The 27,663-nt window shown below is 41.5% G+C and overlaps 3 protein-coding genes across 8 annotated transcripts; 1 reads left to right on the top strand and 2 right to left on the bottom strand.

Annotated features, from left to right (window-relative positions):
* Positions 1 to 714: 714 nt before the first annotated feature.
* On the bottom strand, positions 715 to 10,344 carry hdx (highly divergent homeobox). 5 transcript variants are annotated; one of them, XR_003293580.1, is made up of 12 exons: positions 10,212 to 10,344; positions 8,305 to 8,533; positions 7,513 to 7,659; positions 5,588 to 6,505; positions 5,279 to 5,332; positions 5,029 to 5,175; positions 3,852 to 4,044; positions 3,662 to 3,741; positions 3,478 to 3,567; positions 2,327 to 2,448; positions 1,114 to 1,236; positions 890 to 1,031 (listed from the first exon to the last, which is right to left on the bottom strand). XR_003293580.1 is itself a non-coding variant. In XM_026279597.1 (11 exons), exons 2-11 carry the CDS (start codon positions 8,338 to 8,340, stop codon positions 885 to 887), a joined length of 1,932 nt encoding a protein of 643 aa, XP_026135382.1. In that variant the 5' UTR covers positions 8,341 to 8,533; positions 10,212 to 10,344; the 3' UTR covers positions 715 to 884. The 5 variants fall into 5 exon arrangements, 3 of the variants coding, with proteins under 3 accessions (XP_026135382.1, XP_026135381.1, XP_026135380.1); XR_003293579.1 differs by having other exon boundaries at positions 3,478 to 3,570; XM_026279597.1 differs by lacking the exon at positions 2,327 to 2,448 and having other exon boundaries at positions 715 to 1,031; positions 3,478 to 3,570; positions 5,029 to 5,169.
* Positions 8,821 to 14,677, top strand: LOC113114346 (ras-related GTP-binding protein A-like). Its single transcript, XM_026281258.1, has 4 exons — positions 8,821 to 8,835; positions 13,848 to 13,947; positions 14,360 to 14,426; positions 14,518 to 14,677. Exons 1-4 carry the CDS (start codon positions 8,821 to 8,823, stop codon positions 14,675 to 14,677), a joined length of 342 nt encoding a protein of 113 aa, XP_026137043.1.
* A 4,252-nt stretch (positions 14,678 to 18,929) lies between these two features.
* On the bottom strand, positions 18,930 to 23,394 carry LOC113113423 (gap junction beta-1 protein-like). 2 transcript variants are annotated; one of them, XM_026279599.1, is made up of 2 exons: positions 23,103 to 23,394; positions 18,930 to 21,421 (listed from the first exon to the last, which is right to left on the bottom strand). In XM_026279599.1, exon 2 carries the CDS (start codon positions 21,405 to 21,407, stop codon positions 20,583 to 20,585), a length of 825 nt encoding a protein of 274 aa, XP_026135384.1. In that variant the 5' UTR covers positions 21,408 to 21,421; positions 23,103 to 23,394; the 3' UTR covers positions 18,930 to 20,582. The 2 variants fall into 2 exon arrangements, with proteins under 2 accessions (XP_026135384.1, XP_026135385.1); XM_026279600.1 differs by lacking the exon at positions 23,103 to 23,394 and adding an exon at positions 22,681 to 22,766.
* Between the last annotated feature and the right edge of the window lie 4,269 nt (positions 23,395 to 27,663).

A 27,663-nucleotide genomic window follows, 5' to 3' on the forward strand; every position in this document is an offset into this window, starting at 1 on the left:
GGTAGTGATTGGAGCGATTTGACAGCTGACCGCATCAGCTGTTCACAGCCTTGCCTCCGTGGCCTGACTGAACTAACGCTGTGCTCGATTTCCCTGAATAGGGAACGAGATGCTGCGGTCTCGGCCGTTCAGTACCTTAATAGACTTTCCTCAGTTCATGAAAATTTGAGCGAAATAGCTCTAAGCACGAAGGTATACTATGTGTACACGTGTGTAGGGTTGTGCAAATCGCTATTTGGCCAATGAAATTGGAGGGATGGTACAGGGCTTCAGACATTTGGCTTCAGACAAATCTGCTCTCATGCTCGTGTTGTGTGATAGCCACCCCCCACCCCACCCCCCTGTATCGTATTGCCCCGACTAACCAAACTTTACATACAGAAAACAAGTCCTACAGTTTAGTAAAACAACAGTATACAGAAACGTTATTGGTATTAGATGATTTGTTAAATGCATTCAATTGATTGCACTTTAAATAAAACTGATTTGTTTGTAGTTTTGGTTGCATTTACACCGTTCTGACCAGCAGCATGTGGCGTTCTGAGCTCTTTTGGGAAGCAATTGGTTCAGTTGATTCAACATTTTGAAAGGCTGCTTCTCCTTTCTCTTCCTGCAGCCGGATCCTAGATGTGCTGACGTATATACCTGCTTAAATATAATCCTAATCCGTGCATTTCATGCTTCAAGTTGTCATAAAAACGAGTAGACCCAATCTTGTGTTAACTTAGTGTTATTTATTTGATAGTACTGGACCCGTCCAAGGCAGTCTGATATGACATATGCTGTAGAAAATGACCCGTGGGATCCAACAGTTGTTTTTTTTCGTTTCCACAGGCACTATGTGGCATGTGTGAGGAACAGAAGAGGTGGAAGCTGCCCTGCGTTTACAGTCTCATCTGATCTGTGTCCTCCTCCTCTGATGCAGAGGACTCTCTCTGGATGGTGGCCATCTCTATGCCAGACTCGCTGTGGTTCTCCAGGCCCAGGTCCCAGTCTTCATTCACTCTCTGAGGTAGACTGGCTAACAGCTCCTGGTAACAGACAAACACACCGATTACAATCTGATTTCTTCCACCGCTTGACTAAGAGTTTAATCCGGCTATGTTTCCTCACCCGCTGTTTCTTTCTGTCTTTGTTTTTCACAGCGATCAGCAGGCTTTTGGTGAAGCTCTTCAGCTTCGAGAACTTCTGTTTCTGACTCTGCAGCTCATTCTCAAGGAACTGCACTTCTTCATTCTGAGGGAACAAATCACCCATTTTTTTAACAATAAAAAAAAAACATATTATATTAAGTCAAATGATATGTGTAGTTCTGTATGAAGTATAGTTCAAGATTAAAGAGGCTGTGAGCACACAGTGTTATCTCTAATATGCAGAATAGATGATGATAAGATCGCTTTAAATAATCACCTTCACTGCTTCAAATCATTCAGAATTCAGATTTGTTTTCTGCGTAGGCAGTCAGCAGTGCAACCAATAAAATCCATGTAATCTGCAGTTTGAGCTTAGCTGGTTTGGAAACATGACAGCTGCTCCAATGAGACCCTAGCAGTCTCTGAATCTGATTAACTGTGATAATCTTGGCCTAGTCTGATGCTGTCCATACCAACAAAGTTTGAATCTTCACATGCAGAAAACCGCTGTCTGCATTGTGGTCGAATCCTATATTACCCCTAGAAAAGGATTCTCTGTCTCTGAGATAGCACACTTTTCTTGAGGTTCAGTCTCAAAACCAAGGACCCTCTGTGGGCAAGAATCACATCTAGATGTCAAGCGTCAAGCTCGTCTAACCAGGCTTGCATCAGCCAGATGACAATATAATTCAGTACACGGAGGCCCTGGACTCACAAAGAAGCCAGTGTGTAAAGGTGTGCGGTGATAAGGCAAGACCGAAAGGAAGAACTCAATATTGGTATGCATTAACCCTGAAAGCAAACATGAAATGCTTCCTGTGTGGGAAGAACATAATCTCAATGTGAAACTATGCGTCCTTTAGATTTTCCAAACCAATCCTAAAATTGGAATTGTGACATGATGGGTTTGAACCTTTTGCATCTTAAACCTGTATATCCTTAGAGCACATTCAGGGATGAAGATGAAGATGTAATACTGGAAGCAGTACAAGTACACCTTCAAAGTGTGGGTGACGAGGCAAACTGTAACCCTTTTTAATGGTGTTCAAGACCCACAGCAATGCACTTGGCTGTAGTTGCACACAGATGTACTAGAGTTAAAAAGGTGTTTATATAAGCTGTAATAGCAGCTAATAACTTCAGAATCGAAGAAATAGTTCCCCCAAATATTCTGTCATCATTTACTCACTCACCCTTGTGTCGTTTGGGACCAGTATGAAGCCTGTATTTTGGGGACAGCGAAGGATTCAGAGGTGAAATAATTCTTGTTCCTGTCCTTGCAGTTCCAATCCAAACCCAAATGACTTTCTTTCTTCTACGGAACACAAAATGTGATTATTGAATGAATATCCAGTTGGATGGATTCATTACAACGACAGCACATTGCAACTCACTTTAAAGCTCAATAAAGCACGAAACTGCACCTTTTACATTTCTGCAATGACAGAAGAAGCATGGAAACAGTGTACTGGAGTGTGAAGAAACAAGATGGTTGGGCTGTTCTTCACCAATGAGAACACCTTTCAAATGAGCAGTGAGCTGCATGGACTTTGTTAGGTGCTTTATTAGGCATTAAAGTGAGTCAATATACCACCATGTTTTGCAGAAGATAATAAGTCATTTAGGTTTGGACTGGAACCTCTTTTACCTCTGAATCCATCACTGCCCCAAAACAGTGAGTCAAACAGACAAACTGATTTTCACTTCCACAACAGGAAAAAAAAGTACCAATTTGAATTCATACACTTACATTTTTGCCATAGATCATTTCCACAATTCACTCAAGTCTGGTATATATAATACAGAGATAAAAATAAACCAAATTTCCAAATTTAGCAACACTTGATATACATGGACTTTCTTAAAACACACACCACACTGAATCAATTTAATAATGAGTTTCTGATGCAAGGGATGCTATAACACCGATCAAAGGAGTTTAAGTAACAACACAGCATCCAGAGGATAAGCTCCGTCAAATTTGTGCTGTACCCCAATTACAACTACAAAGTGCAAATAACAGAGTGTATAAATAAATATAGAATATGTGTATATACATGAAGCTTTATATAATGCAAGTTCTGAGGTAGGAGATGCAACTCAACTGTATTGGGCTCCAAAGCTGCAAAAGTACACAAACTAAAAAAAAGTGGTTTAACTCAAGGGAATCCCTGAGAGTAATCCCTGGCAGATGTGAACAATTCAACACATAAGCTCTGATTAACATGGAAAGCTGTTTGTTAAAGCTGGGTGAAACATCCCTTTAAGCTGTTGGGAGATGAAGACAGAGACCTGGTTATTAACAGATGAAAGCGTCTGTCCTGGTCTTCGGCTCTCTGCTTACCTTGAACTCCAACAGGTTTTGCATCTGTTCCATCTCTGAGGACAAAATGTCATCATCATCGTCCTCATCTTCTTCTTCGACGATTTCAATCTTCTAGAAGAAAGTTTCATGTTTGAGTTACAGGCAAATACTGGATCAGAGTTCACAGTAAACTCAATAAAGGTTCGTGAATCTGTGCTCATACCACATGTTTAGCAGGAGTGGCGCCATCTGATTCATCGTTCACATCATCATCTTCCTTCAGATATAAATCACTGGCTCCATCTTCAAAATAAGGCAATTACTACACATTAAAATGGCTTGAGCTGATAAATCAACAATGTAAATAAAGAAGTGAACAGTTTCATCATCAGCAGTATGTATATCCTCCCCACCGTCAGACAAACAGAGCGACACCACACCATTGTGTTCGCTGGCCTCTCCGAGCTCCGGAGTCAGACCGTCCTCTTCCAGGATGTGAGGGGAGTGAGGATCGCACTGATTCGGGAACACGACCGGCCCTCCTTTAGGCGGAGGGATCTCAATGCCCATCAAACGGTACTTACGTCTGCGGTTACCAATCCACGTCTGTCAAACAGAGTTTAGAAAGGATTTAAGACTTGATTGATGCCGTCAAAAAAAAAAATATATATATATTGTGTGATGATGATGAACCATTTTTAGTTTACAAAATTTGGTAACTCTTTAGTATAGGGACCAAATCTCACTATTAACTAGTTAGTTAATAACATGCCTATTATAAACCTATTGACTGTTTATTAGTGCTTATAAAGCACATATTCTACATCCCTCAATTTAACAACTACCTGCCTATTAATAACAAGCCAATTAGCAGTTTATTGAGGTAAAAGTAAAAAATAATGCCATTTACTATGGGTTGTTATTAGGGAGAACTGGAGCTTAAAATTAAGTGTGACTGAACATTTTCTTACATTTCAACTTTATAAAAAAAAAAAAAAAGTATATATATTTTAGAAATAAATAATAATGTTGAATTTAACCAGTTTTTACTCATTTTGAACTCAAAGTCACTTAAAAACTATGCTTAAAAAGAAAAGAAAAAACCCCATAAATGAATGGACATTAAGGTAATTGCATAGGATGGACAAATATTTGTGTTGAGATTATATGTTTTCTCTTAATCGAAATGTTTTACTAAAACAGCAATCAGACAGTCTGACTGAAAACCACCAGGACTCATCATTTCACATGTGTACTGCTTCTCGGTGTTATATTTTGTCAATAGTATAGTAATAAATATCTAGAAATTATTTTCTCAACAGTGTGACATTCTTTTCATCAAAAGTCTGAAATTGTATCCCTAAAGAAATTTTGTGAAGTAATGAGGAGTAGATCTGATAAAAACCGCTGGTATGACGCACATTCAGATGAATAATTATTTTCCTTTCTGTGATCCTGCATCTACTCGATAGACGAATGTCATAACGGTCAGAGAAACACAGAACTGCTTAGGGAATCAGGTTACTGTATTACAGGTTACTGTTTGTTCAGATATAAGATAAGGTGATTAAATCTGCCCGGACTGCAGACCTTGATGATCTCAGAGTCCACTCGGAGCTCGCTGGCGGCCGCTGAGATCTTCTCTCTGCACAGAGAGCCCAGGCTGGTCATGCCTTTATCCCAGTAGCGCTTCAGCGTGAACACGTCTCTGTCGCTGAACTGCGTCCTGTCCTGCAGCTTAACACACACTACACCTTTTATTAAAGCCATCATCAGAAGCTGACAGTACAGTGATCTCTGACGCGCCGGAGAAGAGCAGCAGCACATCTCAGACACTCACCGTTCTCTTCCGTGAGTTACCGTGAAGCCAGGGAGCCGACAGGTTGCTTGTTACCTGAAGAAACACAAGGGAAGAGATGCAGAGGAAACTGCATTCAAATATCACAACTCATAAAAATATCACTAATAACTGCTTTAAAGGGATAGTTCACCCAAAGGATGAAAATTCTGTCATCAAGTTATTCTGTATGATTGATTCTCTTTCGATTCTGAGTCTTACACACGCCAATTGAATCTTCAATAAAATAGTCAGCATTCGGATAAGCCTCTGAAAGCCAAACTGTGTGTAATGGTCAAATGTAAAGCTAACCTGGAGACAGGGGGCTCTGGAAGCTGTCTGCGAGAGCAGGTTTAACGGGACGCTGCCGGGGGACGATGTTCTGGTTTGACACCCCTTCTCTCCAGAGACAGCAGGCCGGCTCCTCTCGGTGAGTCCCGGGCTGTCAGTCAAGGAAGAGGAAGCAGCGCTGGAGCTCCGCCCACCGTCCACACTGCCTTTACTGCACTGCATCTGCGCCGCCATGTTGGCCAGCTCCTCTTCTCTGGCGTACTCATCCTCAGCGTCCCCCGTCTCCATCGCGATCGAGAAGACCTCGGCCGCCTCGCCCGGCCTCGTCTTCCTCCCCGCAGGGTCTGGAGGCCGCTGGGACGGCTCGCCCGGAGGGAAAACATGCTGACTCTGAGCCGGGGCTGGCTTCTGGGGGGACGTCTGAGGCCAGGACGGCTGCTGCTTGGCCCAACTGGGAGCGATTCCAGCCGAGTCTCTGGAGGAGAAGGGCTTGAGCGTCTGACTGCACTTGAGCGCACTGGAGCCGGGGATGATGGGAGCTTTCCGATGCATGCCGACTGCAATAGCGCCGCGATACACCACTGCGTCCGCAGAATCATGAGCGGCCGGCTCCGTCTCTGAGTGAGTGGGAAACGACTTCATCCCTGTCCTGCTGTGAGCAGAAGCATTGAAGCAGTTGGCGTAAATGCCAGTCAGAATCACGTCGCTGAGCGGGGAGGAAGAGGATGGAGAAGAGGAGGATGAGGAGGACGAGGCCTGCGGAGGGAGGAGGTGGGTCACCGGGGGGGCGTGCTGAATGCTCCTCATGGCTGCCATCTCAGCCGTCAGCAGCGAGCCGGCCACAGACGCACAAGAAACATGCTGATGGGACACAGCTGGAGCAGCACCGTTCTGATCGGCCTTAGACGCCAGCTTCCGACGCTTGTTCCCCACCCAGGTCTGAGACAGAAGCAGAGGGACGCACGCCATGAGAGGACGATCCATTCCACCACACAAGAGGACTTTTAAACAATGGCCTGTTTTTCTATACGACTAAGGAATCGTGAAAGTACAAACCATTGAAACACAGGGTTTGCATGACGAACAGATTGAATAGATTCGTTTCTCTTAGCACAAACTTGAAGATAATATAAATATAAGATTTTTTAACATCTCAAACTCAAGTCAGCGTGCCATGCCAGTGTGATTCTTTACTTAGCCTTTATATCTACACTGAGTAATCGTGTAGTAAGCGGGAGGACTTTAAAACATCCCTTACTAACAGGTTTGCTTCTTTGGATTTGTTTTTTGGACTAGACTAAAAGCAGCTTGCTAGGAACTGTTACAAGTGAGGTAATACAATATTAATAAGCTACTAAAAGTCAAATCAAAACTGTGTTATTAGCCATGTAATAAACAGCACAGCCAGTCTCCTGTCATCGCTAACAAATGGACAATATCCCTCACTTATCTTCAAAAAGTGTATTCTGTCAGAGTTTAGAAATAAACTAGTTTAAAGATGACCTTTATGATATTAACACAGACTATAAAGACTCGTTTTAAAGTCATAATTCACTGAAAATGTCCCCCAAATCCAAAGTGCTGCCACCGAGGGGCTTACAACGAAGAATTCAATACTAATGAAATATGAAGCGTACATTAAACAAGCTGTAAAATGGTTTAATTCTCATTCTTGAAACTGTTTTAGGGTTTTAACCAAAAGACCCCATTTCACATCTGGCTCATGATCGTTCCTCTTAATGCATCCCTGTTTTTTTGTCTACATGCCACCATCCTAAAAGAGACACACCATCAATAACACAGACACACCACAGAAGTTTAAAAGCTTAAGAAGTTTAAAGTTTCGGTCTGAAACAGTTTGAAGTAAAGCAGATAGATGGATGGATGGATGGGTAGCTCAAGGCATGTGAAATGAAATGCTTCATGAATGAAAGGAGCAGGCTTACTCTGACGACGCTGAAGTCGAGTTTGGTCTCCTGTGCACACTGCAGGATGAGCTGGAAGCAGCTCTTGCTCTGATTGGTCATGCCGTTCTCATAATAGCGCTCCAGGATCCTCTGCTGCTCGGCGGTGAACACAGACCGCAGGTTCATCTGATAGCACAGAAATGAAATAACAGCACTGCACAGTTAGAAACATCTCATTATCATCCGAGGCATGATGTTTTGTTAAAGAGCTTGCATGAATGATCTGGTAAACCACATCTACTATCACAGGCTGTAGTGATGGGTGATGAATGTTATGCTGACATGAGATTCTGCTTGCCCCACCAGCCTCATCTCACCATTAAATCATGACACATGTTGTGTGTCTATACTCTTGAAACAGTGGCTGGGTCTCCATCGAACTCTTCTGATGTGTTTTTGAATGTTTCACCCAGAGCTGAGTGTGTGTGATATCAGCCCTTGTTATGTGAGCTGCTGTACTCACTCCACACACTTTTAATAACTGCTTTCGAACATCAAATATACGAAGCATTCAGTCATTCAGCAATCATGTGACACACAAATAAGACACGCTTCACAGCTTACTTTATTCACATTTTGAAACACAGAGAGGACTCAATTGCATTCACTTATATCACGTCAGACACCACTGAACCCAGAACAGTCCTTCAGGTGCACAGCTGTGAAACTGTACTTCTTTATTAATAATAGAAACCCAATCTGAGTGCTATAGATCTAGCCCTGATCTAACCCTGTTAATGACTTAGAGCCGGTCTGATGATGCACACTCACCGTGTGAATGCTCCTCTTTTCCAGCCATTTTTCCATCCCTCTGATGGGTGCGCTGAGAGACCCCAGGAATCAGCTTCAGATACACTTAATCTCAGCATACAGCAGAAACACTCACTCACTCACACCAGCATCCAGCCATTGTGACACGTTCACCTGCTCTTACGCTTTTGTGTTTGGAGGATGTTAGAAACACACACTTTCTGCTCGCTCCAGGTCAGACTCCACAGAGCTGAAAAACACAGAATGGAAAGGTCGCTCTTTAAAACAATAATTAAATTACTAGCATTATTAGAAGTAGGGGAGTAACAATGCTTTAATGTCAAACTATGATTACAAACTGTATTTATTCTTATTATTTTAACAGGGCTCTGTTTAAATGTGTTAATTTGCTTAGGTCTTATTATTTTAGCTATATTAACATAAAATCAAAAGTCAAGTCCATTTTAATTATGGAACAGATTTTAAAACAGTGTGCTTTGCAGTTGTTATACAGTGGCACTAAAACACAAAGAACAAATGACTGTTAACAAGGTATGAGGAAAAGGAGATAGGGCCCAGTACAGGACCTTGAGGTGTCTCACTGATAATGTGTGTAGACGAATAGGAGCTGTTCACTATTCTAACAGCTCCGTTAAAATACAGAGCTGTTCGAATGTCAATACTGTTTTACTATGTCAATACACAGTAAAAACAGAGATAGAGAGAGAGAGAGAGAGAGAGAGAGAGAGAGAGATTCATAGGCTTGGACTTGGTGCAGGACAATGGTGATTCTAAGGCTGAAAATACTGAATTATTCTAGATGAATATGCTCGAACTCTGTCACTGACCATATATATTTAAATTAATGAAGGCCACTTTTTACTGGTAGCTTACCAGGAAACACAAATATTCCCCCACGCATTATTACACGTCAAATTCAACATTACATACAGTAGTTTAATGTAGTTCGACTACTGACACTAAAACTCTGTAAACTTGATTTTTTTTTCCTCTCACAGTAATTTTCATTTTGGGTGAATTGTTCACAAAAAAGATTTTGTCACTTATCCACAACACATATTTTTGTTTTTTTTTTTGTATTGTAATCTATTCAAACCTTTATCTATTACTAGACATGACTGAGCTCTGACTCAAAAAGCACTGAGAAAAATAAAAACGAATTATTTGTGTCTGATATATTAAAAGTTTTCCACAAAAAGGTTTAACATTTGCTTATTTAAAAAAAAATAATAATAATAATAAAGAAAAAAAAACATTAAATCACTGGTCATAATCCCTGCCATATTTACTACAGCTGATGTTGTTGTTATAATAAATGCTGGTATGGTCATTCACAGATGACAGAAACATGACAGATTCTGTGAGAAACCGAGCCTCTCATCACAACATGTAGTGAAAGTACATTTCGTCAGTCTGCTGTAATTCCATGAATAGAGTTTGTTGTTTGTTGTAGCGGTGCTGCTGATGCGGTTTAGCCGCGCTGCTAGTCTCCATCCCGCGCCATTACTGACACAAACACGGGCTCGACCATCAGCTGCTCGGACCCATCGGGGCACAGATGAATGTGCAGAAATACGTGCTCGTTCTCGATTATACACTCTGCGCTCGGGCATGAAATCATAATAATAGAGATATCTCGAGCAGCTAAACCCTCATCGAGGGATACAACGCTGTCCGTTGCGGTTACAAACTCAATAAAAGGCGTCACGAAGCTGAAGTGAAGCAGTAAACAAAAGGAGAGGATTCCTGAGGCGACGAGAAAGGCCCGCGAGCCAAAGCCACCGCGCGAAACTTTTATTATTATCATTATTATTAACGTTATTATTATGTTATAAGCGATGCTGGTCTAAATGTGTGGCATTAGCCGTTCGTATAATACTACTGAGGAGATGAAACGGGAGAGATACCTTTGGTAGAGTAGAGAAATCAACGAACCCCTCAAATTCAGCAGATTTCTTTACCAATCCCCTCACTAGACAATGAAATCAAAACGTCCGATCATCAATTCTAATCATGATCGTGACGTCAGGGCTGACACGGGCCAATGGAGGCGCAGAATCATCACCGTGACACACTCGGCCCCGCCCCCCGCCGCTGCTGCTGATGATGATCAGAGGAGACGAGGATAGTGTTATTAATCTTAGCTCTGATGTTGCAATTAATCCTTTTATGCTGTGCATTATGTTCTAACCATGGAATACATACATACATACATATATATATATATATATATATATATATATATATATATATATATATATATATATATATATATATATATATATATATATTTTTTTTTTTTTCTTCTTCAAATAAGATTTTATTACATGAAATAGCTACAATCATACAAATCAAAACAGATTAAAAAAATTATATATATATATATATATATATATGAAGTCTAACTCAGTCTGATCCTCGCTCTCATCACATGTAAGAGATAACTCTGCCCTCTTCCTATTGGCCCATCCGTAAAACGACTGTATTCATTTTCTGAAAAGAAGAAATAATTTTGTTATTTCTACATAAATACAATAAAAACTTCAAATAAATAAATAAATAAAATCATATTATTGATGCTACTATCTTTAAAAAAAAAAATTCCCATTGGGGAAACACATTACTGTAATTCCACAGTGGTACAGCATTGCCACATGAGAACATTGATTACTTTCTTAAGCTATTGTAAAACTATGTTAGACAAAGTTATATTGTACATAAAAATGTCAAATCTGCTTTACAAAAAATAAATAAATAAATCCCCCTTGGTAAAAAATGTTTAGAGTAATTTCTGGCGGGTGACAGTGCATGGGGATAAGGTATTTGGATGGAGATTCAAATGTCATGTGACTTAAAAACTACACATCATTGGCTTCCTTAAGACCTGCCCTTTTAATTCCTTTTTTCTTTTCTTTTTTTCAGAATAATAAGGGAATGATTAAAAATGTATTCTTTCCATATGGCAACTCCATGCCATAGAGAGTCAGAGACAGAATAATTACTTTATTAGGAATTAACTCACAGAATACAGCCCAATATCTTCTGAAACATTATCATTCTAAAATTGAGTGCATTGAGTGGAAATATGCATGGTTGCTGCCTAAAAAATATTGCATAACAAATAAGGTGATTTAAATCCATTTTTTGGATCCTCAGTCTTTGTGTTCATGTGCAGATCGTGACAGTCATCAGCAACAGTCTGACACTTTCAGCATCACAGAAACACTTTGAGACCTTCATGCATTTTAATAAACAGAGGTTAGTTTCACAAGTTTAGGGTATTAATTGTGAGGCAGTGTTCTAAGAGTGTATTCTACAGTTAATGGGTTACAAAGAAAGTGTTGTGTCTGAAAGATATTGTCACTATAGCCACCAGATGGCAGAAACAAGAGAAGGAGGAAAGAAGAGACAGAATACACACTCATACCTGTGACTAAACCTTTATTTTATTAGCTAGAAAAAAATCACAAACACCACACTGCCCTGTTCTTTAATAAAGTCTTACACTTGTGTGCTTTCTACAGAGACAGGGTACTTGATATAGGCTATATATATACATGCACATTTTACATTTGCATTGTTAAGTGCTTTTGGGGGTGTATACATACTTGAGTTCAAATATCCGTTGTTAATTTTGGTGTTTTTAATGCAAAACAGAGAGTTTAATTTTGTGTAATATTTTTATTTCAGGTAGGTTTGTTTACACAAAAAAAATAATTTATTAAAGTTGCTAAGTTATTAAAATTATGTACTTGACTTCCTGACTACCAGAAAAAAAGAAAAGGTTTATTTATTTTATTTATTTAATTTACCAAACCTTACGTAAAAATGATTCTCAACTACGTTATGAAAAGAGAATGATTCGATATAGCATTTTACTTTATGCAACGTGTGTAAAATGGCCATAAACGGCATTATATCTATGCCATGATTTAAAGTGTTCTTCTCCAATAAAACTAGGAAATGTTAAAGTTTTCTCTCAGAACAGCTCTGGTAATGTTCATGTTTATGTAGAGACAAACTTTTAGCATCATATAAAAGTGCCACTCATCCTGTGTTCCAACCCTAAAAAATAAAAAGTGTCACAAATGCTGCTTTTTGGGTAAGAGTGACTGCAGCTCAAACACAGTCAGTCCTTGACCAAATTATTCATTTTTTTAAATTTTGGTGTGAATGAGCACTAAAACACATTTGAGCTTGCATCTGAAATTGGACTAGGCAAGAGTTGAGTGCTTTGCATTGTACACATTTTATCGACATGAAATTTAGATTGACAAATATCTGTACTCCTATTTTCTGATTTCATCAATTATAAAAAATCTAATTCTTTACATCAGTGCTTTGCTGAATGAGAATCTATACACACTATAATCACACACACACACACACACACACACACACACACTCACTCACTCACTCACTCACTCACTCACTCACTCTCACTCATTCATTCATTCATTCATTCATTCATTCATTCATTCATTCATTCATTCATTCATTCACTCTCTCTCTCTCTCTCTCTCTCTCACACACACACACACACACAAACACACTCTCTCACTTACTCACTCACTCCATCCCTCACTCACTCTCACTCATTCATTCATTCATTCATTCACTCTCTCACTCTCTCACTCTCACCCACTCTCACACACACACACTCTCTCTCACTTACTCACTCACTCACTCACTCACTCCCTCACTCTCACTCATTCATTCATTCATTCATTAACACACTCTCTCTCTCTCTCTCTCTCTCTCACACACACACACACAAACACACTCTCACTTACTCACTCACTCCCTCACTCTCACTCATTCATTCATTCATTCATTCACTCTCTCACTCTCACCCACTCACACACACACACACACACACACACACACACACACACTCTCTCTCTCACTTACTCACTCACTCACTCACTCACTCTCACTCATTCATTCATTCATTCTCTCTCTCTCTCTCTCTCTCTCTCTCTCTCTCTCACACACACACACACACATGTTTGTTTTTGTGTAAAGTGTGTTCATCCCATAGGTGTAATGGTTTTTATTCTGTACAAACTGTATATTCTATGGCCCTTCACCAACCCTACACCTAACCCTAACCCTCACAGGAAGCATTTTTACTTTTTTCCAAAAAACTCATTCTGTATGATTTATAAGTGTTTTGAAAAATGGGGACATGGGTTATGTGCTCATAAGTCACTCTCTCCTTGTAATACCTGCGTCATACCCATGTCATTATACAGAGTTGTGTCCTGATATGACACACACACACACACACACACACACACACACACACACTATGTGATCTGTGGTTTCATACTCACACTGTTTAAACTGAGATCATTCTAAATATTTAGTGCTGTTGTCAGAAGTATCTCAGTTCTGTGGAGTTCATCAGAAACAGAACTGACATCTGTTTGCTGACCAGCATCAATTAAGCTTTGAATTTGTTATTAATGTGAATTTGCTGCAGAGACGTCACGTCACTGCCATGAAGTTGGTGCAGAAATATCCCTTGGCTCTTTTTGCAGGTGCTGTTGATGGGTAAAAGTGGATCAGGAATGACCAGCATGAGTTCGATCAAATTTGCCAGTTACATCGCCAGAGACACTCGCCGCCTCGGAGCCACAAGTATAACTTTGTCAAAAAACACAAATTGTGTCATCTTTTATACTACCACACTTCTTTCCAAACCTGCGAGACACCTCAGTGAAGCCAGGCTCCTGATCTTGTGTGTCTTGTTCATGTTTGAATGCAGAGGAGGGCAAGATTTCCCAAATATGTGCTGGTCCTATGCTGATTGTTTTGCTCAATGCAAATGAATCCTATTTTGTTGCACAGTTTTCTGCATTGGGAATTTAGTTTTTAATGTTTTAAATCATCATTTGGTGCAGTTCTCTTTTTTTTTATTATGTTTTATACTTCCGTAAGATATAAATAATTTTCCTCCTGTTACCATTGCCTAATGTCTCATTTTCAGATGTTAATATGTCAAAATCTGTTAATAATCGGTTGAAAGGTTAAATTCTTTTTTTCTCATCAGTTGATGTGGAGCACTGCCACGTGAGGTTTCTGGGTAATCTGGTGCTGAACCTGTGGGACTGCGGAGGGTGAGTGTCTCCTGGAGCAAGGTGTTTTTTTGGATGGCTTTTGGAGAGACACTTTTGTTTTCTCATCTTTACGTAAATGTGAATGGCACAGACAGGACACGTTCATGGAGAACTGCTTCACGAGTCAGAGAGACAACATCTTTCGTAATGTGGAGGTGCTGATCTACGTGTTTGATGTGAAGAGGCGCGAGCTGGAGAAGGATATGCATTACTCAGTCGTGTCTGGAAGCCATCCTGCAGAACTCTCCTGACGCCAAGATCTTCTGCTTGGTGCACAAGATGGACCTGGTGCAGGAAGACCAGAGAGACCTGGTGAGACACGCCAGGAATATCCATGTTTGATGTCGGGTTTTTGATTTTTTTCTTCAAAAAAATCTGCTTGAAAAAAAAAAACGAAAAAAAAAAACATGTCCAGATCACATTTAAACCTGAAAATCAATAGATTGATTGAGAGAAGGAAAAAAAAATTAGATGAACCTGTTTTTTGGATCATTAAATTCATTAAATTCACCCAAAAATGAAAGTTACCTCATGATTTACTCACCTTCAAGCCATCCTTATTCTGTATGACTTCCTTCTTTCAGCCGAATCCAATCAGAGTTATATTTAAAAATATCCTGACTCTTTTAAGTGTTATAATGGTTTCAAAAAGAAGTCCAATAAAGTGCATCCACCCATCATAAAAAGTACCTCACAAGGCTCCCGGGGTGAATAAAGGCCTCCTGTATCGAATCGATGTGTTTGTATAAGAAAAATATTGATATTTATAACTTTATAAACCGTAATCTCTAGCTTCTACTGTCACGCTGTCAGTCTCTGTTTCCCTGGGTGTCCACTAGTGGGCTCACTTCCCCTTAGGCACTTCACCATAGGCACCATAATTCCTCTAGTCTGGTCCTGTCTTCACAGTCATTGCACTCCAGTTAATTGCACCTGGTGCAGGAAATCTATTGTCATTAGTCTCCTTATTAATACCTGTCTTTCCCTGTTGTTTGTATGGAGTCCTTACCCTTTGTATGACCAGTCTTCTCGTCTCCCGAGATTTACCCTCACTTTCTCGTCCTCCGAGTTCCTGTTTCTTTCCTTCCTGTTCCCTCTTTTGTTTTGTTTGTTTTATTGGACTGTTTATGTGGATTACCCTTATTGATCGGTAAATCTTACCTGCATTTGGATCTCTCCCTGTGTCTCTCTGGTCGCGAAACGTAATAGAAGGACTCCATCAAAGAAAAGATCCAGCGGTATGTCTGCTCCAATTTCCTCGCCAGCCATCAAGCGGGAGAGGAATGGCTTTGAGGGCACTCGCCTGGTAGTGTTCTGTGGAACCAGGGGAGGTCACTCAGGAGTTAGTAATCGAGAGGAGGTCCGACAGCGATCTCCACTGTGGCCTCCCGTTGATCCGGGGTTCGGATGGGAGCCGCCGTTTCCCCATTATGGACAGAGATGGGAGAGGAGGCAGTGCCGCTGTGCAAGATGGCCGCCAACCCAGCGCCGCTGCGCAGCATGGCCGCCAACCCAGCACCACGAGGCAAGATGGAAGCCAGCCCCACACCACAGCACAAGATGGCCGCCAGCTCAGCGCCACAAGGCAAGATGACCGCCAGCCCAGCGCCACAGCACAAAATGGCCGCCAACCCAGCACCACGAGGCAAGATGGACATCAGCACAGCACCACAGTACAAAGTGGTCACCAGTCCAGCGCCACGGTGGAAGATGGCCGCCAGCTCAGCGCCAACGCTCAAGATGGCCGCAGAGACATTTTTGGATTATTTCTCCATGTTTTCAAAGATCCTAGAGATTCCCAAAACTGTTCACATCACGTCTGCTGAGCCAGTACCACAGTACAAGATGGCCACCATCCCAACGACACTGCACAAGATGGCCGCCAGCCCGGAGTCACTGCAGAGGATGGCAACTACAGTGGACCTTCCAGAGTTGAGTCAGGTGCCCGTTGACTTTCCAGAGTTGAGTCAGGTTCCGGTTGACCCTCCAGAGTCGAGTCAGGTGTTCATGGACCCTCCTGAGTCAGGGTTAGTCACCGTCGACCTTCCAGAGTCAGGGTTAGTTACTGTTGACCTTCTAGAGTCGAGTCAAATTCCAGTTGACTGTCCAGAGTCGAGTCAGGCTCCTGTTGACCATCCAGAGTCGAATCACTTTCCAGTTGATTCCCCAGAATCAAATCAGATTCCTGTTGACCTTCCAGAGTCAGATGCCCATTGACTTTCCAGAGTTGAGTCAGGTTTCCGGTTGACCCTCCAAAGTCGAGTCAGTTGCTCATGGACCCTCCAGAGTCAGGGTTACTCACCGTCGACCTTCTAGAGTCAGGATCAGTCACCGTCGACCTTCCAGAGTCAGGGTTAGTCACCGTTGACCTTCCAGAGTCAGGGCTAGTTCCTGTTGACCTTCCAGAGTTGAGTCACGTTCCAGTTGATTCCCCAGAATCAAGTCAGATTCCGGTTGACCTTCCAGAGTCGGGTCAGGTGCCCATTGACTTTCCAGAGTTGAGTCAGGTTCCGGTTGACCCTCCAGAGTTGAGTCAGGTGCTCGTGGACCCTCCAAAGTCGAGTCAGGTGCTCATGGACCCTTCAGAGTCAGGGTTAGTCGCCATCGACCTTCCAGAGTCAGGGTTAGTCACCGTTGACTCTCCAAAGTAAGGGCTAGTTCCTGTGGACCTTCCAGAGTCGAGTCAGGTGACCGTTGAATGTTCAGAGTTGAGTCAGGTTCCGGTTGAACCTCTAGAGTCTAGTTAGGTGCTCGTGGACCCTCCGTAGTCAGGGTTAGTCACCGTTGACCTTCCGGAGTCAGGGTTAGTCACCTTTGACCTTCCAGAGTCAGGACTAGTCACCATTGACTTTCCAGAAACAAGGCTAGTCACCGTTGACCTTTCAGAGTCAAGTCAAGTCACTGGTGATCTTCAAGGACAGAGTCAAGTCACTGATGATCTTCAAGGACTGAGTCAAGTCACTGGTGATTTTTAAGGACTGAGTCAAGTCACCGGTGATCTTCAAGGACTGAGTCAAGTCACCGGGATCTTCATGAACAAATGCAAGTCACCAATAATCTTCATGAGCTGAGTCAAGTCAACACCGATCTTCTGAAATCCAATAGAAACACCATAGGATTACCAGAGTTTCGTCCTCCCGTCGGTCTGACCACACGGTTGTGGTGGTCTTCTGCTCCACCCTGGGGGACCCCGGCATCGACCACACGGAGGTGGTGGTCTTCTGCTCTGCCCTGGGGGACCCCGGCATCGACCACACGGAGGTGGTGGTCTTCTGCTCTGCCCTGGGGGGCGTCCGTCCTGACCACACGGTGGTGGTGGTTTTCTGCTCCGCCCTGGGGGGCTTCCGCCTTGACCACATGGTGGTGGTGGTCTTCTGCTCTGTCCTGGGGGACTCCGGCCTCGACCACGAGGAAGTTGTGGTCTTCTGCTCCGCCCTGGTGGGCATCACGTGATGTCCTTCAAGGACGTATGTTTTTGTGTTTTTGTTTTCTTTTGTTTTTTCTGTCTGTTTCCTCCTTTGGACCTGGCCCTCCGTCCCTTCCCCTTATCCTCCGCCGGTCCACCACCCTCCTGGACTCCTTGTTTTGTGTTGCACTTCTCTTGTCTCTGTCTCCCCATTTTACCTGGTCCTCTTGTCTTTGTGTACCATGTTATCTGGCCCTCAAACACTTTGAGAAGCTGGAGCGTGGGGACGGGCCCAAGCACAGTCTGCACATGCGCATGCAGTGTGAGTGTCTGAAGCACACCTTTACCTGAGCTGCTGATCTCTGAATCAAATCCACAAGGCATAGAACAGTGTCTAAAAACTTTGAATTCTTGCTGTTGCAAGGTTAGAGTAAAAACGATGTAGTGAATATGTGAAGCTCGTCATGCAATGACTCACTAGAGAATCACAATAGAGATTTGTGTGTCATACGGTGACTTATTTGTTACTCATATTTAGGAACGCTAGATCATAAAGTCTGCATTCTTTCTGTGTGTGTCTATTATGTTAAGCATTATCAGCTTGCTGGAACTTGTTGAAAACCAGAGCAGGAATCTTTGATCTAGTAATTCTTGTATTATAATTATTCTCAATAAATACAGATTGTTGCATTGAAAGCAGTCTTCTGTTTCAAATACAGGGATGACATATCTTTAAAACCCTGAAATGTGTTTTAATACCATGCCATGTGATTTTATTTAAAGGACACACTAAATGATAAAATTCCATTATCCCTCATTTCTTTGATCAAACATTTCAACTTCTTTGACTTAGGATCAAACGAAAGCTTACAGGCCCTACATTTAGCTATAAAGTGTGTTATAGCGATATTATAAGTGGAAAAATTAGCAGCTTGGGTCAGAAAAGGCTAAATGTCTAATTCAGATTTTATTGGGTTAAAGTCAAAAGTTTTGATGTTAGAAGAACTGGACCATAATGCATTTTGATTGGCTTAGAGTGTAAAATCAATCTCTTTAATTCCTGTTATGAAAAACTTTATTTTATTAAACATTGGTACTTTGTAACGGGTTACATATGGGTAGTCATAATCAGTTATCATTTGGGCACATCTCCAGTGGTGCGACAAAAACCGAGCCCAAATGGCTTACATTTAGAATTATTACCAAAAAAGAAACCTTACAAGACGATGGTTTGGACTCTCTCTGCATGAACGCACTAACGCACATGTACAGTGTGTGAAGCCTTCAGAGAAGATTTAAAATAACTAACCTCTTTATTGAAATGGTGAAAAAAAATCATGATTGAAATACATGGACATATGGAGAAATTAAAATGATTCAATATTGTGTTATGGTATGTGCAATATAATGCATTTCTTTAATGACAACGTTGCAAAAAAAAAAAAAAAATGTTGCATCAAATATTCAACAGAGTCCTGCAAGTACAATATTATTTCCCAAACACACGAGAGCAGGACAGCGGGTCAGTGGTATGTGATTGTGTGGCTCCTGAAAGTGTGTTAGATAAAGCTGTGATTCAACATCTGCACATTGTGAGAACAAAAAGACATTTACAGTCAAAAAAAAAAAAAACCTTGTGGCCTGAAGTCTGTTTGTTTTGTCTTTTTAACAAACGTGTGTTTGCAGAGTTTTACAAGGCAGAAAAGATGAAGAAAATGCCTTTTAAAAACACTTTCACTAAATGTGACACATCTAATTAAAATAAAACTACAAATGAAGACAATTCAAACTGAAAGTCAAAATCAATTTCGAACCAACATTTTAACAAATTAACAACAAGCCAAAGCAAAACTAATAAGAAACTTAAAAGATACTAAAAGGGGTATTGTCAGGCCAGAAAATCGTTGCAAATTTGTAGCCCAATTTTAAAAATGCCTATTTTGTCAACGTAACATTAAAATCACACCACACACTTTACTGCAATAATAATAATATCAATAATAACAATATCAGATGCCCAAAATATCAGTTATATCATCAAGTATGGGCAACAGGATATGATGTCATACTCTAGGGCTGTTTTCATCCATCCACTTCTCTTATGCTGGAGGGTTTCTGTTTCAATAAATTATTTTAAATAACAATACATTAAAAAGGTTAAACATAACGTACTCCACCTTCATTCAACACAGCAAACCATGGCAGTTTTTATCTTTATATTGAGACAAAAGCTCAATTTGTATGGAAGCCCGTTTCTGCCACTGAAATAAAAAAGGCTATTGTGACTTTTTTTTCCACAGAATTGTGAGCTAAAAACATACACTTCTGACTTTTTCTTGCAATTCTGAGAAAAAAAGTCCGAATTGTGAGATAAAAAGTCGAAATTATTATTATTTTTTTATTCAGTGGTGGAAACAAGCTTTCATAAATGTGTGATGTATAGACCCTGTATTGGTCAAACATTTATTTATTTTAGGTCAGAGTTCACCAAACTTCAGGACAGAAGCGGGTGACTACCTCTTTACTCTTTCCAGTGTTTGTTTAGATATGATTATTCCTCCCATCTAAACCATTTTGGGACAAGATGGACACTTATGCCATATTAATTGTGTAATAGCTGATGGTTCTCCAGCATATTTCTCCCTATGGGGCCATTAAACTAAAGAAACAAGTAAATCAATGACAACTGATTAATATGATTACAGACATCCACCTTCCATTGAAGACTGATAGTTGGTAGAAGACTCCGTCTAGAAAGCAGAGCAGCGTTCGCTCTTATCTGCAGGCTTTCGCCCAACATTGAATCTCGGCTTGAACGAATGCTCTGTGATCAGCTGATTTATTTCGTTCTGTTTGTAAGTCGCCAGTTTTTGAGGGAGCCAGGGTGCTCTGGGTTCACCCGTAGCTCCTTGAAAATGTCTCATACACGCCCGACTTATTAAATACAAAACCTCTGCGATGTTCAACAAGACACAGACTCCAGACACGGCCAGCATGAAGACAGTGAAGACCGTCTTCTCTGTGGGACGCGACACGAAACAGTCCACTGTATTGGGACAGGGGTAAGAGTCACACTTCACAAGACGCACCATCTTGATGTCCGGATAGATCGAGTAAAAAATGTACAAGAAAACCACCTCGAAAATGATGCGGAAGACGATGCTGATCACGTAAGTCCACCACAGAGCACCGGTGATCTTGAACCTCTGGCTCTTGATGTTCTCCAGGTCCTTGGCGTTCCCTCGGCCGGAGATCTTGAGGATCTTCTTCTCGATGTGCCGGCGGTGAGCGATGTGCATGGCCACCAGCAGGGCCGGCGTGGACACCAGGATGAGCTGCAGAGCCCAGAGGCGGATGTGAGAGATGGGGAAGAACTGGTCGTAGCACACGCTGTTGCAGCCGGGCTGCTGGGTGTTACAGGTGAAGCCCGACTTCTCATCGCCCCACACGCTCTCGGCCGCCACCACCAGCACCATGATCCTGAAGATGAAGATGACCGACAGCCAGATGCGGCCGATGCCTGTCGAGTGTCTGTTCACACCGCTGATCACCGCGTAAAACGACGCCCAGTTCATGCTGGATTCGAGGACTAAAGAGAATAAGAAGCAAAGCACAAGGACTTTAATCAATGTGTTCTTGACCACTTCAACTCTGTATTAAGTCTTATTAACCAGTCAGGTTTGTATACACTTGGCAAAAATAAAGCTTCTTTGTATATATATATATCAGTTTTAGGGACATTCACACAGAGACCAGTCACTAATCAGGTGACTATACTGTAATTACACACACTACTGAGAAGCCATACAGCATTTGAGCACTTAATTTACAAAAATCATTTGTTTCAAGAAGTGTTTTATCAACATTTTAACAATATTTTAGTGTTTTATTTTGACTCATGTTAATTTAAAAATATTTTTTATCTGATGTAACGTTTAATGTCCTTCATGTTAATAACAAAAAATGTAATACATTTTCTTTGCATTTTATATCAATATTTTACAAGATTTTATTACATGAACTTTAATCACAGTTACTTCTGATGGAATTACATTAAATACTGGGTAACACTTTATTTTAAAGTGTCCCTGTTACATGTTACATGTACTTACCATTATAAGAAAAATTAATTATGCATAATTACATGCAAGTAACCCTAAACCAAACCCTGATCCTAACCCTAACCATATATTAAGTATATTTAGTTAATAAATATTACTCAGTACTTAAAAAGAACAAGGACACATTAAAATTAAGTGTAAACAAATACGTTATAATGTGTAGAACAATAACCATCTCCCTTTAAATGCTTTGGTCAGTCCAAGAATAATTTATGCAATTTTATATTATTTATTTGAAAGAAAATCAGTTTCATGTCCATCGGTATATTGTTCAAATACAGAATTTAGAAAGTAATTAGTAATAAGTAATGCAATACTTTCTACACAGTACTAATTAATTAGTACAGTAATCTAAATACACAAATGTAATTAGCTATAAATTAATTACTCTTTTAAAACTAAATTAGCATTAGTATATATATATATAGATGACTTTGATTTCTTTAATCCCATTTATCCATTTGTATTTTAAAATGTATTTCCTTTACTATTATGTAATTATATGTACTTATACAGAAAATGTCACAATAAAGGGTAAAACATTGAAACCTTTTGATTGGCAATGTGTGTAATTCGGATGTCGCACACAACATGGCTAAACACGTCAACCTTCAAACTTCAAATTACACATCATTCAAGATTAACGTAATCCCAACAAATAAAACATTACAACGCTAAATAACAGATCTTTTCTGACACTAAATTCTGAATCTGAAGAGTAATTTACCAGGTTCAGCCCGTGAGAAAGCAGCTTATGCTACCAGCTCCAAACATGAAGAACAACAGACAGGGGTCTTGGCATTTGGACACTTGGTTGACTGAAATCACAATGAGTTGTGGTTAATCTGGAGCTGGTTAAGAGCTTGGGCGATGGTCTAGCACCGCATGTCGTCACCTGACACAACACAACCTGGCCAATAGCAAGCTTTCGCTTGGCCCACACAACAACTCCACATATGCACGAATACTAACTGTGATCAGAGCTCAGAGCAATTCAGGACATCTGTATAAACTATATGACATATCTTAAGTCCAACTTGCAACAAGGATTTAAATTTTATGATGTGCTCCAAAAATAACTGAACGAATACTGAGCAGTCAAATGAATGTTTCCATGTTTGATAATGGTATATGAAAAGAGTGATTTACCTTCAGCTGAGATAATATAGAGACATTTCCAGGAAACAGCTAATGGCCTCGCTAAAGATCAGCATGCCCTTTGCAAATGCAAAGGATTTACGCGCTACTAGCCACAACCCTGCACCATGGCTGTCATATGCACTCGTATAACCCATTTATAAACAATGCTGCTCTTTATGGAGGCTAACAAGACTCTTCAGAATTCAGATCAAATGCCTTGATTTCCACCCACCCGGGGCAGAAGAAAGAATCTGTGTGGACACAATGAGCAGCAACATTATTCATTGTGCCTGGCAGGGAGAGGAAATGAGGGGCGTTTCTGAACCGCGCTCACTTTATCAAACACAGCACAATTTATCAAAGAAGGGCGAGCTGTCAAGAAATTACACTGTCAGGGTTTTGTGTATTTCCAGGTTCAAACTCTGGTGAAATCTTTCAGTTTATGTAAACACAAGATCTGAAGATGGGACACCAGTAAAACAATTCTTTGAGCCTTTCTGCATACTGTTGAATAGCTCTAACACTAGCAGGTGAATTCAGGAGAAAATAATCATTTCACAAGGTGGCGATTTCATATGAATTTGAACATTGCGAATCATATAAAAATGCATTTATTTATTCATTTTTTAGAGAAAGTTACGCATGAAGGTCCTCCCCTAAACTGGGTTGCAGGTCTTGCAGAGGCCTTAAAAAGTCTGTATTCAACCTTCTACAAATTAAAGCCTTAAAAACATCTTAAAACGTCTTTGCTGAGCAGAAAATATTTATATAATTTATATAATCATGGAATTAAATGTCATGATCCTGACTTTTTTCTTCTTCCTCTCTTTATCACACACACACACACACACACACACACACACACACACACACACACACACCGTACACACACACACACACACACTCACTCACTCTCCTATTAGGCAAAAACCTTTCCCTCTGTTCCCCCTGCTTCCTAGATTAGCTCTCCTACTTCTTTCCTCCTCCTTTCCCCCTTCTTTGCCAGATTATTCCACGATTCTCATGAACATCAGATGTCTTCAAAGGACTGGTTGAAAACGTATTCTGCTCCTCCATCCTGGATACTTTGGACCCTCTTCAGTTTGATAATCACCCCAACAGATCTACTGATGACGCCATGTCTCACATCCTACACTCTTCCCTCACACACATTGATTAGCAATAACAGGAACTATGTAAGGCTGCTATTTATTGACTATAGCTCAGCTTTCAATACTATAGTCCCCATCAAGCTGGCTTCTAGACTCATGTACCTCAGCCTGAATTCTTCACTCTGCAACTGGATTCTTGATTTCCTCTCCGGCAGACCTCAAGTGGTGAAAATAGGCCAGTACACCTACACCTCCAACTCCATCACCCTGAATGTAGGAGCCCCACAGGGCTGTGTCCTGAGTCCCCTGCTCTACTCTCTCTACACACATGACTGCGTGTCTTCCCACAGCTCCACATCTATTATCAAATTTTCAGATGATTCTGTTGTTCTTGGCCTTATTCACAACAATAATTAGACTGCATACTTGGAAGAGGTAGAGAAATTAATATCATGGTGCCAAGACAACCGTCTCTCTCTGAATGTGAGCAAAACTAAAGAGCTGATTGTGGACTTCAGGAAGAGACAACAGGAGCCCTATGCACCTCTTATGATCAGTGGGACCCCTGTGGAGAGGGTGAGCAGCTTCAAGTACCTTGGTGTATACATCTCAGAGGACCTGACTTGGACTACACACATTCAAACTCAGCCAGACAAAGACTACCATCTGCGACAGCTGAGAAAATTCAGGGTCTCCCCAGCAATCCTGAAAACTGTCTATTCAGAAGCCATAGAACGTGTATTGAATTGTGTATATATGTGTGGTATGGGAACAGCTCCAGTCAAGACTTCAAAGCCCTGCAGAGAGTTGTGCGCTAAGCTGAGCGCATCTTCAGGTCAGTTCTCTGCTCTCTATAGGACATCTACCTCAAACACTGCAAAAGCAGAGCTGTTAAAATCATCAAGGACTCTATCCACCCCAGTAACTAACTTTTCGCATTGCTGCCATCTGGTAAACGCTTCCGTAGTCTGATGGCAAAAACCGAGAGACACAGGAGGAGTTAGTTTCCCTACCCCAGGTCATCAGGCTCCTAAACTCAAAACCAGCCTCTTAACATCTTTATGTCTCCACTAATACTCACTTTATTAGTAAGACATTCATCATTCACTACCTAACATTGACATACTGACAGTGTCAACCTGTTTGCACATTTGCCTCTTGTACATCCCTGGGTATCTTAATATTTAAGAATACAGTGTACTTTCATGCACATTATTTTCCATTCTATATTTAATTCTACAGTATACATCTTTTTTATATTTTATTCTTATATTTTTGTTTACTTTTATTTCATTCTTTCATAGCTATATTTATGTTTATTTTCATCTATGTTGTATCCTTTAATAATTGCACTGTCCATGAAGCGGACTTGACTCACATTTCACTGCTGGATATATATGCTTTATATAATTGTGTATGTGACAAATAAAAATCTTGAATCTTGAACGTCTTTCCTAGTCGTGTCCTAGTCCTGTCTGGTTGGGTATCGCTGCTTAGCTGGTTTTCTTATCTGTATTTATCCTTTTGTAAGCCCTGTGCCCACCTCGCCGGTTTCTCGAGGCTGCAAGCACCAGTGTCCCTACGGTGTGTCTGAGAGTGAACTGAGAGTACCGAAGTTTGCCACTGCTTGTCCACGGATTCATCTATCTGCCCCCTCTGTGCCGCTGTGGAGCTGTCGACTGCACTGCTTATCACCCGGGCGGCCTGTGCTTTTGGTTTCACTTTTGAACAAGTGAATGTTTTAGTTCCAGCTTTTTCCCTACGTTAAGATTTTAATTTTTTTATTGAACTCTCAGACAAACTCCTATGTTTTCATGAAAAAAAAAATGCTTCCCAATTGCTCTCTGGTTCTCCTACCTCATAACAGAATAATCTGGCGATTTATGGACCCAGCCAGAGAGAATCCAATCCAATGGCCGTCGAGATCCAAGGGGTGATGCTGGGCAAGCACGAGAAGGAATTGTCGGCTGTGAGGCACACCTTGGAGATCCTGGCTGCACAAATGACGGATCTTGCCAAACAGCTCCATCAGTTTTGTCTCGACCAGCCAACCTCCTCCAGGACTATTGACTCTACAGAACCAAGGATAAATAATCTGCCCATTGTCACTCCTTTTTGACCCAATGCAAGGTTGTGTTCTCTCTCCAACCATCAACCTATTCTGGGGACTGGGTGATGATCGGCTATGTCATCTCTCTTCTTTATGGATGAGCTCGAGAGTGGGGTATGGCAGTCTGGGAGGCCGAGGCCGAGTGCACCGACCAGTTCTTCCTCTTCAAGGAGGATACATGTCTTTGACCATTCAGTCTATGGTGAGGAGGCTTCCCGCCTCGTCTTCTCTTCGCCAGGGTAAGGGCTCAGTAACAGACATTTCTATTGAATTCCGCACGTTGGCAACCACCTGTGGCTGGAATATGCCTGCGCTGCTCGCTCGCTTTTTGGAGGGGCCCATGGCGAAGTAAGGGATGAGATTCTGTCCAGGGAGGTTCCCACGCGTCTGGATTCTCTGGTTGAACTCGCCTTACTCATCGAGAAGCGGTTCAACTTCCGCCGATGCACTCGAGGTCTGGAACCCGCCGATCCCTTCCACGCTCTTCCTCCAACTCAGAGACTGAGGCCATGCAGCTGGGAGGCATCCGCATCTCTGTGAGGGAGAGAGCGCGGAGAATTGTCAATCTTCTCTGCTTATACTGCGCTTCACGTTCCCATTTTGTTTCCGCATGTCCATGAAAAGCCAGAGCTTGCCAGTAAGGGGAGGGCTACTACTCTGGTCTCTCCTCCTAACTCCTGTACCACCTTGTCGATTCATCTTTGCTGGCCGGGTTCCTCAATCTCCTGCATGATATTCTATCATGGAATGTGTCTTGTCATGTTGAGTGCTTAACCTCTGCTATTCCCCCCTGTGTCCTCTGTCTCTGTTTATCAGGAAGAGCCATGTGATTTGTCTGGGGTGCCGGAGGAGTATCACGATCTGTGGATGGTCTTTAGCCGATCTCGGGCCACTTCTCTCCCCCCTCACTGTCCCTATGACTGTAGCATCAACCTTCTTCCTGGTATTATGCCACCTCGTGGGAGATTGTATTCTCTGTCAGGTCCCGAATGCAACAGGTACCATTGTTCTTTCATACTCTCCCGCCAGCGTAGGGTTCTTCTTTTTGAATAAGAAAGAGGGTTCTTTGTGTCCCTGCATAGACTATCTGGGCCTTAATGACATAACTATTAAGAACCATTACCCATTATGTTAGCCATTACCCCTTATGTTATCAGCCTTTGAAGTCCTGCAGGGAGCAAAGGCTTTCACGAAGTTGGACCTTCGCAATGCCTACCATTTGATCGCATAAAGGAGGGTGATGAATGGAAGACCGCATTTAACACGCCCCTTGGGCACTTTGAATATCGTGTTCTTCCGTTCCGTTTTGTAAACGCCCCTGCTGTCTTTCAGGCTTTGGTCAATGATG

Source organism: Carassius auratus, chromosome 14 (assembly GCF_003368295.1).
Source record: "Carassius auratus strain Wakin chromosome 14, ASM336829v1, whole genome shotgun sequence".
Lineage (NCBI taxonomy): Eukaryota > Metazoa > Chordata > Actinopteri > Cypriniformes > Cyprinidae > Carassius > Carassius auratus.